Source organism: Neodiprion fabricii, chromosome 5, assembly GCF_021155785.1.
Source record: "Neodiprion fabricii isolate iyNeoFabr1 chromosome 5, iyNeoFabr1.1, whole genome shotgun sequence".
Taxonomy (NCBI): domain Eukaryota; kingdom Metazoa; phylum Arthropoda; class Insecta; order Hymenoptera; family Diprionidae; genus Neodiprion; species Neodiprion fabricii.
Window position 1 is genome coordinate 18,409,246 of NC_060243.1, and position 16,626 is coordinate 18,425,871.

Sequence of the window (16,626 nt, forward strand, 5' to 3'; positions counted from 1 at the left end):
TACCGCATTCGTATTCGTCCGAATGATCGTAGCAATTCATGTGGCCGTCGCAGTGTTTTACTTCAGGTATGCACAAGCCGTTGGAACAAGTCCATTCGTCCACCAGACAATGATGATGGAGGTTTGTACACCTGAGGACGAGTCAAACGATGCTCAGAAAAATGTGTTTTGCAAGTTTATAGATCAAAAAATTTGACAACGCGTTGTCGAGTAAATTTACACGTCCATATATCAATGGGATTTTGAAAGATTTTACCGAATTTCGAGAGGTTTTTTCTTTCGTGAATTCCGATGATTTCTTGTAATTTCAGATGATTCGAAAAATTTCGTCAAGTTTATGAAACTTCAGAGTACTTTCGAAGATTTTATCGGATTTCAAAAGATATCACTAACAATAAGATCCAGAAAATTTTACGTGTCATTTTTAGCTTGTCTTTAAATAAAATTCTAAATATATTCTATTATAAATAATAGAATTTAGAGAATCTCTGAAAAATTATACGCGAATCTGAAGTATTATACCCGATTCGCTTCATCGAATTCCGAAAGATCCAAAATCGTTCTCTGGTATTTTGTAAAGAATTCACATAATTTGGAAATCCTTTAAAAGTAATTTACAAACACTTTGCACCATTTCAGAGTAATTTGAAACGATTTGGTTGGCTTGCACGGTATTTGAAACATGGTCAATCCCTCGTTACAGAGTTCTAATTAATGCTTTGAACCGAAGACCGGGAATTAGGAACCAAATTAATTGGGGCCAAAGACACTCGTTTATCGTTAAATAAATCTATAATTTCGGGACGATTTGTTATACTTTTACATTCTTTGTACAGGAATACAAAAAACTTCAGTTGAATAAAGTTTGTGTCAGCTGATAAGATTGTGTCAGTTTCATTAGTCCTAAAATAGAAGTGTACAACAAGCTTCTCGAGATTACGTGCCACCCTGTTTTACACGCTAATGAATATTAAACGCAGAGGTCTAAATTTGTCTCAAGTGGATCCAACTGCGAACGTAATTAACAACTCCAGCATTAAATTTCTCTGAATTAAATAATTCAAGTGGCAAAAGTAGTCAAGTTTAGACTAAAGCAGATAGTAACAATTCAACTCGTTCGAATAAACTGGAAACTTTAAAACCGTGAAAAACAAAGACTCGTGTATCTCATAACCAGAGAAAAAAATCCTTAGAAAATAAAAAGTGTTCTTAAACTCGCGATTTAAAAATCTTTGGTTTTTATATAATTCAGAAGTGAGATTTGTTCGGAAATTTGTTATCCGAAATACTCGTATTCATTTTTAATCCGTGCGTAATGCATGGAATTTTTTATTAATTTATTAAACATCAAAACTTCGTGACCTGCAGAGAAGCGTAATTAGTGACTTGAAAAATATCGGAAAAAATTACTCTTTTTTTCGCGAATTCGGGCCGAACGTTTATTAAATCTTGGAAGATCGGTAATTAAATTTCAAAAATCCAACCTGAAGGCATCGACGTCCAGCCGATGGCAGCGCTGCGTGTTTATGAGACAGAGACCAGCGCATCCCGTGGGATCCCGGGGATCGGGACCAGTCCTGCAAAACGGAACCTCATCGCCGACGAGAGCGACGCAAACCTCGCCGGCAAAACAGTCGTCGCAATATCTGGTCACGTTCGACGCTGGAAAAAAATGGTTGTCAGAAACTTTGCGAGAATCATTTGCCCAAAAGTTGATACTTTTTGTCAATCGCGTTACGACACAGTCGAACATTCGGTATTCATGAGATTGTCATATTCTTGAGTTACAAAGATCTGTAAAAAAAAAAAAAAAAAAAAAAAAAAATCGGAAAATTGAGCATACCAAAAATACACGTACAAAAAACCTTGGATATTCATGTGTCGTTTAAAATCGTTTCAAAATCGTTAAAAATCAAGCAGATTACTTCAATTTCAATCTACGATGGCCCATTTTATTGGCAAGAATATTTCAAATTCACTGGATTACTTCCTATTTCGCCAAGTTGGCATCGTTGAAGTTTTAATTTCGACACGTTGCATCGGTATTGATTATGATTTACAAATATGTAGCAATATTGACCGAGCGAAATCGTGTAAGTTCAACTTGCGTAAGTTGGAGTATAATTCTGCATATAAATACGTGTAAGTCATGTTTAATTCAGACCGCAGAGAGAGAGAGAGAGAAAAAAAACGAAACAATAATTTATGAGAAAAATGTGTAATGAAATCTTAGATAATACAAGAAATTATATTATTATGAATTGCAAAAACGTAAACCAAAGTTATTCTCTAGCAAAAATGTGCTGTTTGTTGGAGTAAATGTTTTCAAAAATTTTTCATTTTTCTATGTGTACAGAGATCTTTGTAACTTACGAACATAACAATTCGAAGTATCCTCAATTTACGACTGTCTTCTGATAAAATTAACAAATAGCGTCGATTTTCGGCCAACCAAATTTCTTAAAAACTCTAAGCTTTTCAAATTTACATTTAATTTTTGCTCTCGAACTCGGCTCGCTCAAAATTAATCGGAAGCTTGAACATTAGAACTTTTTCTCATTTAAATAGTAGGTAAACAAAGCCGCGAAACAGCGTGAAAATTTCTTTTTAGAAACTGTACAAGATTTATTGTAATCTCTCAGACATTATTGAGTGTATCGTAGTTCAAACTTTTCCGCGCCGAAGTGACATAGAATTTTTATCGAAACTTTCCGAAAACAACGAACTTGCTTACATTTCTGAGAAATAATTAATATAAAAACACAAACATTCGTGACAAATTTTCGAAGACTCACCAGGTGAAGGCGATTGACTCGTCGTCGACGTTGTGCTTTCTTTGATTGTTTCCGATTCCGGCACGATGATCGTGCTCGTTTCCGGATACCAGATGACACTCGGAGTTACCGTTGTCGTCTCCAAATGAACGCTGCTCGGGTTTGTCGTGTTGTTGAAATCGTCGAGACGAGTTCTCACCGTTGTGCACGTATCGCAAATTTCCGTGGTTCCGTTTGGTGCCGACGCCATCAAGTATTGCTGTATCACTTGCAGCTTCTGAGGTTCTAAAATGTTGTACAGAAATAAATGAACTGAAAACAGTGTTTGTTTTTTTTTTTTTTTTATTCATCAAAAATCAAACAAAAACTATATTTATTCTCCCGTTGTATCTCATTGTTCGAATAATCCGAGTTCGGAAAAAGTTCAGAAATAAAGTTCGAGAAAATTATCCGTAAGAACAAGTTTTGCTAATTCTTCAGCTGCAAAGGTGAATCTGAATCCTCGAAAGTGGAAAAATTTTCCAATACTTTTGCGCTTGCTGCTAATTATTATTTAAATAGTAAACTGTATTGACATTATTTTTTTAATACTGTACAGTGTATGATTATGAGATTGAAGTTCGAAGCGTTGAAGCAACAAAATATGAACATAAAAAATTCAGGGGAAAGATGGCGGTAAGAAAAAAAGGGAACAACGATGAATACGAATTTGATGTTTCTTATCCAACAACTTGGTTAAATTACAGCTGTTACACTGTTGGAAAAACAATGTGTAAACTTTTTTTTCCAACCAAAAATTCGGCAGACTGTTATTTCTGATCTTCTAGTTGGGTCTTGCAAAGTCAGTATTACTTTGAACGAATCTGAGCGATTCGTTTTTTAATTCCAATCTTCAAATTGAAGTAAAAAAATGTGAAGACATTTCAAGAGAAACTGTACAAATCCTAATTTACATTGTATTTAATATAAATTTTTTTTTTACATTCTTGAGTTCGGTTTCATTTGTGGAGAAGGTTACTGTTTTCAAAATATGTCACGAATTTTAGAATTGAATTTCTATAGTTTCTGAATTTTCATTTCGAAATCGCAGAAATAACTGTGATTCAAATAATTCGAGATGACGAGAAAAAAAAATGCTACAGATTTTTTTTTTTACATCGAATTATGAATAAAAAATATCTGATTCGATTCAATTACCGATATCCGTGTGTTCGCAGTATCGATCTAACGAACTTTCAAAGATAATGAAAGAATGAAATTTGAATCTTATTCGCAAATTTAGATAACCCTCAGAAACATAAGCTCGTAAGTCTCATGCACAGAATATTGAGAAAAAAAATCCGTACATTCTCACCGTTCCTTGGAGTCGAAAACGGCAATATTCCAACTACGGCTTAAACGAGAGTTGGAGAAAACCGATGAATTCGCAAACGCATTTTCACAACGATGAATGAATGGTGATAATGAGAAGAACAAACACAGAAGCATTAAAACTGGAGCACGCATCTTCCCACGCATCGTATATGCGCGGGGGTTTTATCGTCCATGAATCTCATGTACTCGCTGAAGAGATTTGATTAAAGAGAAGAAACGTACGTACGAGAACGTGCTTGCGGTTAAAGCCGTGAAACGAGCCGTTGTTGCTGAATCAATTGACATTTGGCACCGGACTTAATGAAATGGTTATTCAGTCAATCAAGAGTTAATTAACAGCCGTATCAAAATCCGCCCGCCTATTTCATTTCACTCTTTTTACTTCTTTTCATTTCACTTATGCATACAACGTGCTTCTCGAGCGCAGCTTCTTTCTTTCCTTCCTTTTTTCACTGTCATTGACAAGCTCTGTTTAACGCTAATTGAAACAGACGCAAATTGCAAGTGACACGTCTCCTCGTCAACAATTATTTTTAATAAAATCTTCGCCTATATCAATCTCTAGGGGCCTTCGATGTTTATTAGGCTACGCTTTTCACTCTGCGTATGTATTTAATGCTGCTATAATTATGGATCGTAGTTACGACACTTGAGAAATGGAGGGAAAAAAAAACTGTTTTAGCAAACAGTTTTCAAACTTTTTTTCAACGTACAGTTTTCGTTACTTGACACGTCACTTGAAAATTAATAATCTCATCATTTTTTACATTTCGGTATAATAGAAGTGTTGCAAAATTTCGTTTGTAATTCGATAGCACTTTGGAAAATCTAATCGTCATATTAATTTATCATCGAATCAATTTTCACGTATCTAGATAAATTTTATATAAAAAAAAACGAGCTCCTGTACGAGTCATTTTTTTTTCTCGAGCATTTGTTTCAAATAAGAAAATAAAAATATCAAGACTAACGCAATTCTAAGAACGTCATATTTATTTTTCATGCCATAGGAGAAAAATTGAACACTCGAGAAACAAAAACTTGTTATGGAGGTTTTTCATATGAAAGAGTAATGAGTTTTAGTTTCATCAGTCAAACATTGAGTATTTGTTATATTTATTATGCATTCCTAAGGTACGATGATTTTCCTAAAAATGCGAGAACAAAAGAAATAATGAAATTATGAACAGTGTCTCGAGATTGGAGAAGTATAGAATAGTTATTCGACTCTGGGATTAAGTGCATATTTTATTCAAAAAACTATTCCGCTCAATTCGAGATATTTTTTTTTTAATCATATTTATATCGCTATAAATACACATTCGATGTTCCAAAATTGTATTTACATCGATTCTGTTCAATAAAAAATAACATCGAATTTACTTTCATCAGACAGAAAACAATCTGTTCAACGATCCTTTATACTTTCTAGCAACTGTTGCGATAATTTCACGTTCTTACGACGCCCTAAATTGACGTCGACAGCCCTTATTTAACTTCAAAAAAAAAAAATAAAAAAAATATAGTAAACCGAAAAAACCTTAAATCGACTTTAAAAAATTAAATTCCCTTACCAAAGGAAATCATTTCTTTCGCTGTATTTGACTCCGATACTTGATGCAATTATTGTTTGTTTGTTTTTTTTCCTATTTTTCACGGAAAATGGGCCCAACGATGAATACTAACCGAAAAGAATGTAGAGAGCTGTGCAGCCGACTCCGAGAAGAAGTAGAATGACCGCAATCAGTACGACGATGGATTTGGTGCATCCTCCGCTGCGCAGCGGGCTCACAAAATGCAGCGTCCATCCTCTTCGGTGTTTGTCTAGTTTTGCCGGACGCGGAGGCGGCTCGCCTCTCACGCTTCGTCGCAGGTTGACACGATTCTGGGAGGAAGGTGTCTGACTCCGACTGGGCAGGGAATATGCCCTCTGAAACGCGAAACGACAGTGAATTATTATCGGAAGAGAAAAGGAAAGGAAATTAAACCGCGGAGAGATTCGTGTGATACTCGTACGGAAAACAAAGTATTTCAAATTGTTTTTCCGGCATTCTTTCACGCTGTCTTCGGTATCGGGACATTTGTTTATGCATTAACAAATATCAATCGGAACAAAAAAAAAAAACTGTCACGATCTTACGTGAGTAATTCGAATAATGTTGTAAACAACTGCGAAGAAATTCAATCGCACGCAATTTCGCGTAGTTCGTTACAGCGTTTCTGGAGTTGTTGTTGAAAAAAAAAACTATACATATATAATTAATAATTGCATTGCTAATTTCATTGTTTTATAATACCGAAAACTTTGTAGTCGTACATGGAATTCTGTGTTGAATTTTATTATATACGAATCAATTGCCTCGTGATAAATTTTTTCCGTATTGTTTCCTCGGTTGATTGCAATCAAAACGTTGTACACGAAATGATTCGGTAAGTTTAAGTGACAAATTATTGTGCTTCGTCGAGAAACATGTTTTAATTTTACTCAAAATTCATTTCAGATTGATTTTATGATTTGGCAGTAAGATTTTTACACAAGGAAGCAAAACATGCAAGAATAATATGTGCATGAGGATATTTTAGAATTATTTCTATCCTGTTAGATTTATTTATTAGCATCTGCAGTTTTTAACATTTTCTTGCATGGTAAGAAGAGATTCATCGGTATAAAACTTCGATTCTAGGTTTTTGCAATACGATTCAGTATAAATACTAAAAGCGATGAATTATAAACGTTCTTTATTCGATCTCGCAGGTATTCTAATTATTTTTTCAATACGAAGACGGTTTTTTTTTCAACAAAATTCAACTCAATAAATTTGAGCTCTATTTTTTAACCCTGATTGTGTTGTTTTAATAAAATTCAACAGATTGCTGACAAACCTGTAAATCAGCCATGGGTGTGTCATTATCTGTAGAAAAAAATTGAGCAAAAGTAAAAAAAAAAAAAAAATCACAGCACTGGTTTTTTTTCCTCTGAGGGTAAAATCAGCAAAATTATCCTAATTCACTCTGATTAACCTGCGCCCTCCATAAATGCTCGCAATAATTAATTCACGATACGTTTGCGTCATTCGGTGCACAATTATTTGCATCCACCACTAATTATTGTCACATCCGCACGTCGTTGAATTTGAAGAAAAAATATTTTAAAAAATTCACACCGAGCTGAACACTCGTTAACGTTCCGAAATTTGTAAAAATTCATCGGAATTAAAAGACGCTGGAATCACCGCACCCAGCGCTCGGCGTCTCACAGCTTAAAATAAAGTTTAGCTAGTCGGTGCGCGATGATAAGATAAGATATAAAATTGACGGTTATTTTCAGGGTTATCGCGTTTCGTTCGCGAGTGAAATGATTGAGCTTCGCGGCTCGTCGAGATCTCGCAATCGAGCTTTGCGGAGAAAATAAGCCGGGCGGACTGTTCGAAAGGTGGTAAACGATTGCGGCGAGAGGATGTCAGCTGGCGGTTTCCGAAGCTTGCGGAGCTTCCTCAATTGGCTAGAACCCGGATCCAACCGGCGACTTGGCACCGAGACAGGAACAGCTACCGATGATCTTAGTGCGCTTCTGCAACTTTAATACCTCAGACTGTTGCCCCAACAGAGAGCTTTCCTCTGCACGTGTTTCTACGTGACATAATTCCAACATTAGATATTGTACGCCGTGTTCCGTCGCCCGACTAATAACATAACACCGTCGACGAGCCAAGAAATCTTGGACATGATCTCTTAACTTGCCCTCGTAAAGGGATTTCTTTTTCTTTTTTTTTTTTTTTTTTTTTACACCGTTTTTGTCCGCACAACGAGATTAATTTCTACCTAGTTATGCAATTTGATATACTACAGGGTATTTAACTATCTGCATTTTTCAGCATACACAAAATATATAGTTTGGGACACAAAATGAACGTCAGTTTTTTTTACCTACGAACAAAAAAATTCTATTACGTTCAGTTACTATTTTTTTTTATAATTATTTCTTTCGAATATTCGAAAATTTCAGGTTGATATAGTTATAAATTTATGTTAAGGCCTTACTCGGTTGAAAAAATGTAGTATCGACGACAATAATTAGACCAAATAGTTGCAACTGGAAATCACACGATGCTAAATTTTTTAGTTTTTTTTTGTTAACGCTACAATCGGATAGAAAAGAAAATCAATAATTTTTGGGAAAGAGAAAATTTCGAGCTTGCGAATCAATCATTCATTCTCATCACTTTTGGATTAATTTTATCTGTATATACGATCCATTTTAATTTCTACGGTCATTCGAGAACGGATTGATCAGTTCAGATGAATATCTTCTAGTCAAGATTGAGTGAATTTTTGGCAAAATTGTTCGAACCGTTCTAAATTCAGTGGTAAAAATTAATACTCATTTCTGTCTGTTGAAAAGTCAAAAGCGAATGGACAAATTTAGATGAAACTCCGTCCACCGGTTGAACTTTTTCTGAACTCAAAAGCGATTTGCTTTTGAGCAAAATTTACCGAGAAATTCCGAAGTCCTTTACAAAAATGGAAATCTTTGGTCAGGCCCGTCGTCTATTCCTGCTTTAACATTGAAAGATAAACTCCGGGATGAACGATTTGTGAAAAAAATCACTTGTGAAAAAAATGGCTACGTACACTTCACAAAAAGTAGACAACCAACTCGTAAGAAATTGCGATCAAGTTTTGCGTTTACACTAAAATATTTTTGTGTCCGTCAAATACCCTCAACTTTATTGTTTCACATTTTTTTTGCCTCGACATTTTTTTGGTCCAATAAATCTACAGCATTGAGATGACTAGCGATCTTTTCTGCTCCGAAAATAAAACTTTCATTTTTGTTGCGTTATTCACCAGGTTTCACGTGTATCGAACCACGCGGTACAATATCGTTTATAAATAAAAAAGTAACTCGAAGTGGTGAGGGTGTAAAATATTATACGTGGCATTACAACTGCATAAAGATTGTCAAAATATTTTGTAAAAAACAATATCTTTCAAATATCTCGAGAAATTATCCATCTCTTGCAATGTTTTGAGATATTTTAGAAGCAGGTCGTCAACATCATGTAAATACTTTAACCGATATCCATTCGATGTTTGAAAAATATTTTTAATACATTGGGACAAATTTTTTAAGCATTTCGTAAGATAATTTCGATGTAAAAATATTTGAAACATCTAATTAGCTGCGTCAATTGATGGGAAAAAAATTTTCGGAAAATAAACAGAAGCCAGAGGTGAAAAAATATAACCGATCAAGCCTTCGACCGCAGGGGATAAATTATGCACTGGACGACTTTGAGAGCTTTATACGGTGTCTATAGCTATGTTATTATTTTCGTTGGTTAGTCGCGTCAAACGTATGGATGCCAGGTGGCAGAGGTTATAGCCGAGCATTCAGAATCGGCATCGGCGTCGTCGGCGTCTCCACAAGTTAGTCTCACGATCTATTTTTGCGTCAAAACGTTGTGGTTTCAACTTCTCAAGACTGTTTAGACAAATTATGGCAGGAAGTTTGTGTGTCGGTGCATTTCTTCATCGTTCTTTGGTAAATTTATAACATCTTTCGCCGTGCGGTGAGAATTTCTCTATTTAAGAAGAAAAAAAGGAAAAAACTTTGAAATCCAGTAATTGTTCTACGCTGTGAAATTTTTGGCCAATTCATTCATCGTATTTTCTCATTTTTATTCTCTGGCGATAGTCAATTTTCAAACAATATTTCGAGAATTATTTTTATCACTTCGAATAATAATTTATTCGATCAAATAATTGCTCAGAATACAATCAACTTCCGGAATTCGTTTTGGTCACTAAATTTTTTTTAATATTTGTCATCTAATTTTGAATCGAATCGAGAGAAATTAATTTTTTGGCAAAAACATGTATATTTCTATAGCCCTTACAGTTAGTGCGGATGATTAATTGATTGGAGAAAAAAAGCACTCGCTTGATGTACCGAAAAATAAGTTGATATTCAAGTAAATTCCTCCGACTGTAGTTGAATATATAATCATTTTGGATTATTTATAAAATTTAATTTACGACAGTTTTGTATACACGTTATCTTTTATAATATTATAAAAACTTGGGCGATGAGTGTTCCGAATAATTCACCCTCTCGGAAATTAATGCGGACGTTTGCGTGGCTGGAAGATTATGTATATAAATTCCGCTGAATATATACCATTCTCAAATATAATCTCAAGCGTTTTCTCATACGCATTAAAAATGACGAATGAGGTCGAAAAAGAGGTTTATAATACATGTCAAAATGAACGAACAACTATTCACGGCGCCCGTCTACATTCATACTTAAATATATACATACATGTATAATACATCAAATTGAAGATAAACAGGCATGCAGGTACAAGCGTGAAACGCATCATTCATAAACATGAAGGGGAAAACTATGTTTACGCGGAGAAAAACCAATTTTAGACACAAGAAAATGTCGCGTGGGGGAATCGAAAGAGAGCGCCAAGCAGAACGTTACGATACAATTTATTTGTAGTGATTATTGCTGAAACCCTACGAGGCGCAAGTTTCCCGGGATCACTAATTTGCCCCGGAATTAGAGCGTCGAGTAACATCGGTGCACTTGCCAGCCAAACAATTATTTCAGTTCCAAACCGTTGCGTTTTTTCAGAAATTACATAGGAAGAAATTTAAGAAATCCCATCCTGGGGCTTTTTATTTCTCTGATGCACTGCTGATTGTGACAACTATGAAATTAAGTATCGAATTATCGGCGGAAAATATCCAGAGAAAAATTATTAGAAGCGCAAAACTACGACTGGGAACTTTTGGAAAATAAATCGATATTAATTGTACAAATGTACAAAACTGAAATTGAAAATTTAGGTACTCAGCAATAATATTTGCCACAATAAAAAAGGATTGACGACTCTGTATTGAAATATTGAGCCAAAATGTTTTGTTGTGAATTTAATTTCTCGGTTGGCAAATTTGGGAGATTAATTTCTAGGCCAGAAAAATAGACGTTTTTTGGGCTGAACCTCGCACTAAATTGCCGATCCAATTTTTTTTTTATAATGTTTGGGGTCACTTACTGAGTATAAAAACACAAAATGCTGACAGATTAACGTGGAGCTTCAGGCGCAATCTCGAAAAATCGTTTTTGGTCGATATCTCGGAAACTATCCACTTTAGGGCAAAAGTCGTAGAGACCATTATTGTAGAGAGTAACATTTTGCATCTTTTGTTTCTTGGAAATTTTTTTGCAAAACTTGCCGTTTACGATTTATGGCTCGTTGAATGAACGAGTTTTTCTATCTCGGCCGATAACTCATATCATTATTGGTTAATAAAGTGCTATTTTTACTGGCCCATTCGTGTGTCCATTTGTTGGGTGCATTGCAAGGAGTTTCAAATGATGAAACTTAGGGGGGCAAACATCATCGTGATAACTATATGATAAGCCCTATGATCCCCTAACACTTGTTGGGGAACTACTTCATACTCAACCCGCCGTATTAGCTCAATACCTAAGGCAGATGTACTAGGTATTTTCCGTAGACTTGATTGGCACGTTTACTTACAGCATAAGTTGTTTTTCGGTTCCGATTACAAAGGGACAGCGCGAACGCAGTCCCTACTACCAAAAATAATACGCCCGAGATACCCACATTAGGGGTATTCGCAAGGTTCAGCCCGACCGAAGTGCAATGGAAGAGCCTCGTCTTGGAGGAACCGCCTTGTTGATCACGGTGTCCTCTGCGCCAGGTAAGTATGCTTAGGTCTGTGCGGCGCCTGGTTAAGAAGTAGAACCGCCGCATTATTGACGCGAGAAGCACTTCCGCTGAGCGCCGCGCATCGCCGGATCGCCGAACTAATTTTGAACGATTGGCCGAAGCCACCAAACGAAGCTGTTTGATTCTCGCGCGGCGTTTTCGGGTATGTATAACGGGTCTTGAGTGTCAGAGTTCGCCTATTCGATCCAGAATTCGCACGCTACGTAACTGTTATCGGGTAATTTCTAATTCTCTGTATTGTGCTTAAAATGTTAGGCTTGACTCCTGAATACATCTAAATAATCAATAGCAAAACCATATTTTTGGATACGAATTTACTACCTAGGAATTTCAAAATTGAAGTGTTATATAATTCCTTTACTACTTTTCGCAGTTTACCGTGAAGCCATATGCTCGAAAGAAAATTTAATCTTAAGAACTGTGCATTCAAACGCCATATTGAAATATATCAACTACAACTGCGCTATTCGAGTAGACATTAAAGTATTTAAAATGAGGGAAACACCAATTTACATGTTACATATTTTTAAGGATTTTCAAATACTGTAAAATTCATTAGTCATTTCGTGCAAAATTGATGCATAGAATTATTTTACTCACACAGCTCCTCGGGCTCCACATATTTACTAGGCAAACAAGCGTTGACGGTGTGAGTTTAAAGTATAAAACATAAGTTACGATCTAGTTTTGAATCGAAGGAAATCTATGTGTCACTATAATAACCGACGTTCCTCTTGAACTTAGCATTTTAGCATTTATAATTCTTAAAAAAGCTAATCAATCGGGCAATGAAAAAGGGGCGGAGAGGGCGAAAGTAGGGTGGTCCCTCCTTCCACGGCCATTCCCTAACTACCAAACGTCACTATATGCAAATTTTCACATCCGTAAAATGATAAAAAAAATAACGATGTAGTGAACAAACGAAAGAAAAAGGCTCCTCGAGCAAATGGTAGAATTCGGATATGGACATTAGAAGGTTTTGTGTGAGATTTCCCGTTCCGAGAGCAACATTCTAACCGTGTATATCTATATATATGTGTCGGTGGAAGTGAAGCTTGAACAAACGATAACACACCTCGCAGTCAGAGTTGACAATGGGAGAAAGTCTGTGCGGCGTATTCCGTACACGGGATGCGAACCTCAAAAACTTGGTTTTTTTTTTTTCATCTCTTTCTCTGAAAGCGAGGTGAATTTTTTTCAACAATACAGTCGAACAAATCAAGCAGCATTTTGATATCTTCACTCATTTGCTCGTCGGACGTATTTTTCACCGTATTGCGAGAATAATATTCACTTGAAACGATCTGTTTTTTATCATGGGAAATTCGTGAGAATTAGAAAAAAAATGAGGGGATCCAGTCTGAGTTGTGCAAGTTTCACAAGAAAGACGTGTTATTCGAATCTTTGAAACAGCGTTGAAAATCACGATGCATCTACAGTAGCGTTCAAAAGTATTTTTACACCATGAATTATCAAGTTATTACTTCGATCCACCATTTTTCTTAATTTGTTTTATCTTCACTCTATTTTTTAGCGAACGAGAGTTAATTTTCGACAATTTCAATAACAAATATTATCGATCTTTGTTTTTTATATTTGCTTGTAATTAATTCAATTACTGTCTTTTTCAAATACTTTAGAGCGCTACTGTACACGAAGTAATGAATATTAGGTAAACTTTTAATCGTGAAAACGCAAAATCTTGATCATCTGCGGATAAAATTATGACGATAATTTGATCGAATTATTGTTTTACTTGAAACGGTTAAAAATGTAGTGACTATAATTTTCATTGTATATATTTTTCATAATTTTTAAAAAATTTTCAAGTCATGTATTTTAAAATTAGACTCGAATGTATGTCAGAAACAAATTTCACATATTTCTAGGAGTAAAATTTTCCATGACTATGTGTTATGTATTGCGTAGCAGGTAAAATACCCTGAAATTGGTCCCGTTCTTTCTTATTCGTAACTATCTGATAGGAATAGAAACCGTTTACCTTACAAAGAAACAGCAAAGTACCTTGGAAACTTCTTTTACACGATATATATTTTACTAGCAGCAGTTGAACTGGCTACTAATGAGGAATAAGGAACGATCCATTAGTATTTCATTTTCCCCTTGGTCATTGCGCTTCTTTGTCATCAGGAATTTTGCAAGTCGTTTCTACTTTCTCTAAATTGAGTCAGTTTCGTAAATTGTTCGTTTTAACTAAAATACATGCGGCATTCCGAGAAGTTAGAGGATGTAAAGCCAAGTCAAACATGTTTCGAAACAAGAAAACGTCAAATCAGAGATTTAAAAGCTGCAACTTTAGTTGATCAAGGTATATCCAATTTAGAAAGTACCGCTGGTTTAATGAAAAAAATTTGAACGCTTAATTTTAAGTGTAAACATCTTCTCATCAACAAAGTTAGAGATTTCATACTGTTCCGTTTTATTTTTTCACCTAAAAATCCCTGCAATAAAATGCGTTCAATGAGAGTGAAAAATAACTCATTTCATTCGTAAACGAAATTGTCTACAAATCGCTTTACGGGACAAGACATTATCTTGAACTCGTCAGTTGGTAAAAATAATACACCTATATGTGAAATCGTCATAATTCACAGGTAACAAAATTTTTATGACTTAATGAGAAACGCATTATCGTTATCCACGAACAAAATGAGCTGTTTTTTATCAGAATGTGATAAGCTATGTGGTTTTTCCCGCGAACAAATAGTAAAGTTGGTAAATAAGGTGCAGTTGGAATTAGAATTTTTTTTTTGCTTAATTTACTGTCATCATCGAGACTTGCTCTGGTGAAATTTTTCAAATCTTTTTCCATAAAGATTTCGATACAAAAATGTTAACATCCAACTGGAGTACCCAATAATATCATAATCAATTCTTAATTATCGGTGAAATTCAATTGCCGTTATAAATCACTATTTTCGTTTTTGATGAAAAATAAATAATACCACCTCATTATTCAGTGTTTCCATGATTTCACACGCATACAAAAAATGTACTATTAGTTTTTTCCGCTCGTGTACCCAATTGTAGAATTCTCATTCGAAAGCTGAGAATTTTTTCGTAAACACCTCGGAAAATTTTTCGTTCGAATTTGTTGAAAACAGACAGATTCTTAATCAAATACGAACCTATTGAATAATAATTTACTTGGAGTAAGCAAGAAGAAAATTTGATTTGATCCGTTTGAAATATATTCCAACCTAATAAATTTTTGGTATCAAGCAACAAAAATTTTCTAATACATACAACATCGTATTCGAATGGATATTTTTTCTGGATAATGATTCCGCTGATTCAAGACAAAAACAAAAAAAAAAGAAATATTCAACCAAACTGAAATTAACGCTGAAGTACGAACCTGAAAATGCTCGTGTTCCTTGACGTCGGTAAAAAAAATCGGAGCCTCCTTAGCGGCCCACTGATCCTGGGAGTAAATTGAGTTGACTTTCATAGTGGCCCGATTTTTTTGCGGCGTGTTAATGAGCGCCTTGAAGTCGGTATGATCGTGTGAGCTTTCAACATGGCCGCCAAGTCTGTCTTGAATCTCGTTCTTGTCATAATTAAGGGATTTAATGGGGTTCGGGTGCCAAATCGCGGAATTGTTCGTCGGCGCGAAAACCGCCTGCGGACTTCCGGTCGCCGGTTGGAAGTTCGGGAGCCTTCCGACAGGCAGCGCTAAAATCGGCTCCGTACTCGCGGCGAGCTTCGACTCGGTCCCGCGGCTCTTGCAGCGCTTACAGTCCTTCTTCTTCCGCCTGTGTCGCGCCCGTCCGACTTCCGGTTCCTTCTCGCTTCCGGTCACGCGCACCGACCGGCTTACATCGCGATTCCGACCCTCCGGGAGCCGCTTCAAAGGCATCGTCAGGGTTCGCTGGAGCCTTGAGATCACGTCGCCCGGATTCGACACGCCGCCCTCCGATTTTTCCAAGGCTCCGGGTTTCCAAACGCTTCCCAGGCTCTCCGGGATCGCCGAGAAGCCCGGATTGTCCTTGCAGAACGATCCGATTTCTTCCTCTTCTTCTTCCTCTTCTTCGCCTTCTTCTGCCTCTTCCTCTTCCAGGAACATCGGACCGGGAATTATATCCTCGTAGACGTGCGGCAAGTCCTGAACCTTGTCTCGTGTATTCCTCGGTGATGATTCTCCACGCGGAATTTTTCCATTATCATCTGTCACCCTCGACGAGAAATTATCGGAGTCATCTCTGATTACCATCGATTTTCCAAAGTCCTCTTCGAATCCGCGGTTCTCCATCTGAAAGCAAATTATTCGAGACTTTAGATCTTTAACTCGAGTCAAAGAATTCTTCAGGACTATTTAAGATATCAATTTACTTGGGTGGAAAATTACAGATGAAACGTTTTCTTTTTTTTTTTGTATCATGCATGGTTCCGCTTTTTTTTTTTAAACGTATTTTCCCCTTCAAATCGGTGAACATTTTGTGGGAACCTAGATTGAATCGTTCAATGAGGCTCGAGTCAGTAACGTTAACGTAACGAAACGTCGGAGAAAAAATCATTACTACGCAATTTTAGAATGACTTTGGAAGAGTTGGCTTTTTAACATAGGAGTATATTTTTTTTTATTGTGGATTAATAAATTTCAGATATTCCTAAAAGTGCAAAGTAACGATTTTTCCATCGTTACAGTAACGTTACCAACTTCACCCTCATATCATTCTCCTAAA

The 16,626-nt window shown here is 36.0% G+C and overlaps 1 protein-coding gene and 1 non-coding gene across 3 annotated transcripts in view; both read right to left on the reverse strand.

Annotated features, from left to right (window-relative positions):
* LOC124181961 (LDL receptor repeat-containing protein egg-2) overlaps positions 1-16,626 on the reverse strand; it is a 54,413-nt gene that overhangs the window by 5,759 nt on the left and 32,028 nt on the right. For both annotated transcript variants that reach the window (XM_046568731.1, XM_046568730.1), the window contains exons 2-6: positions 15,300-16,193; positions 5,835-6,078; positions 2,796-3,059; positions 1,485-1,662; positions 4-131 (exon numbers count right to left, since the gene is read on the reverse strand). In XM_046568731.1, the coding sequence (XP_046424687.1) occupies positions 4-131; positions 1,485-1,662; positions 2,796-3,059; positions 5,835-6,078; positions 15,300-16,193 (1,708 nt within the window). The remainder of the gene's footprint in view (positions 1-3; positions 132-1,484; positions 1,663-2,795; positions 3,060-5,834; positions 6,079-15,299; positions 16,194-16,626) is intronic.
* On the reverse strand, positions 11,738-11,899 carry LOC124184100. The gene has a single exon (XR_006871128.1). It is a non-coding gene; the product is annotated as a U1 spliceosomal RNA (small nuclear RNA).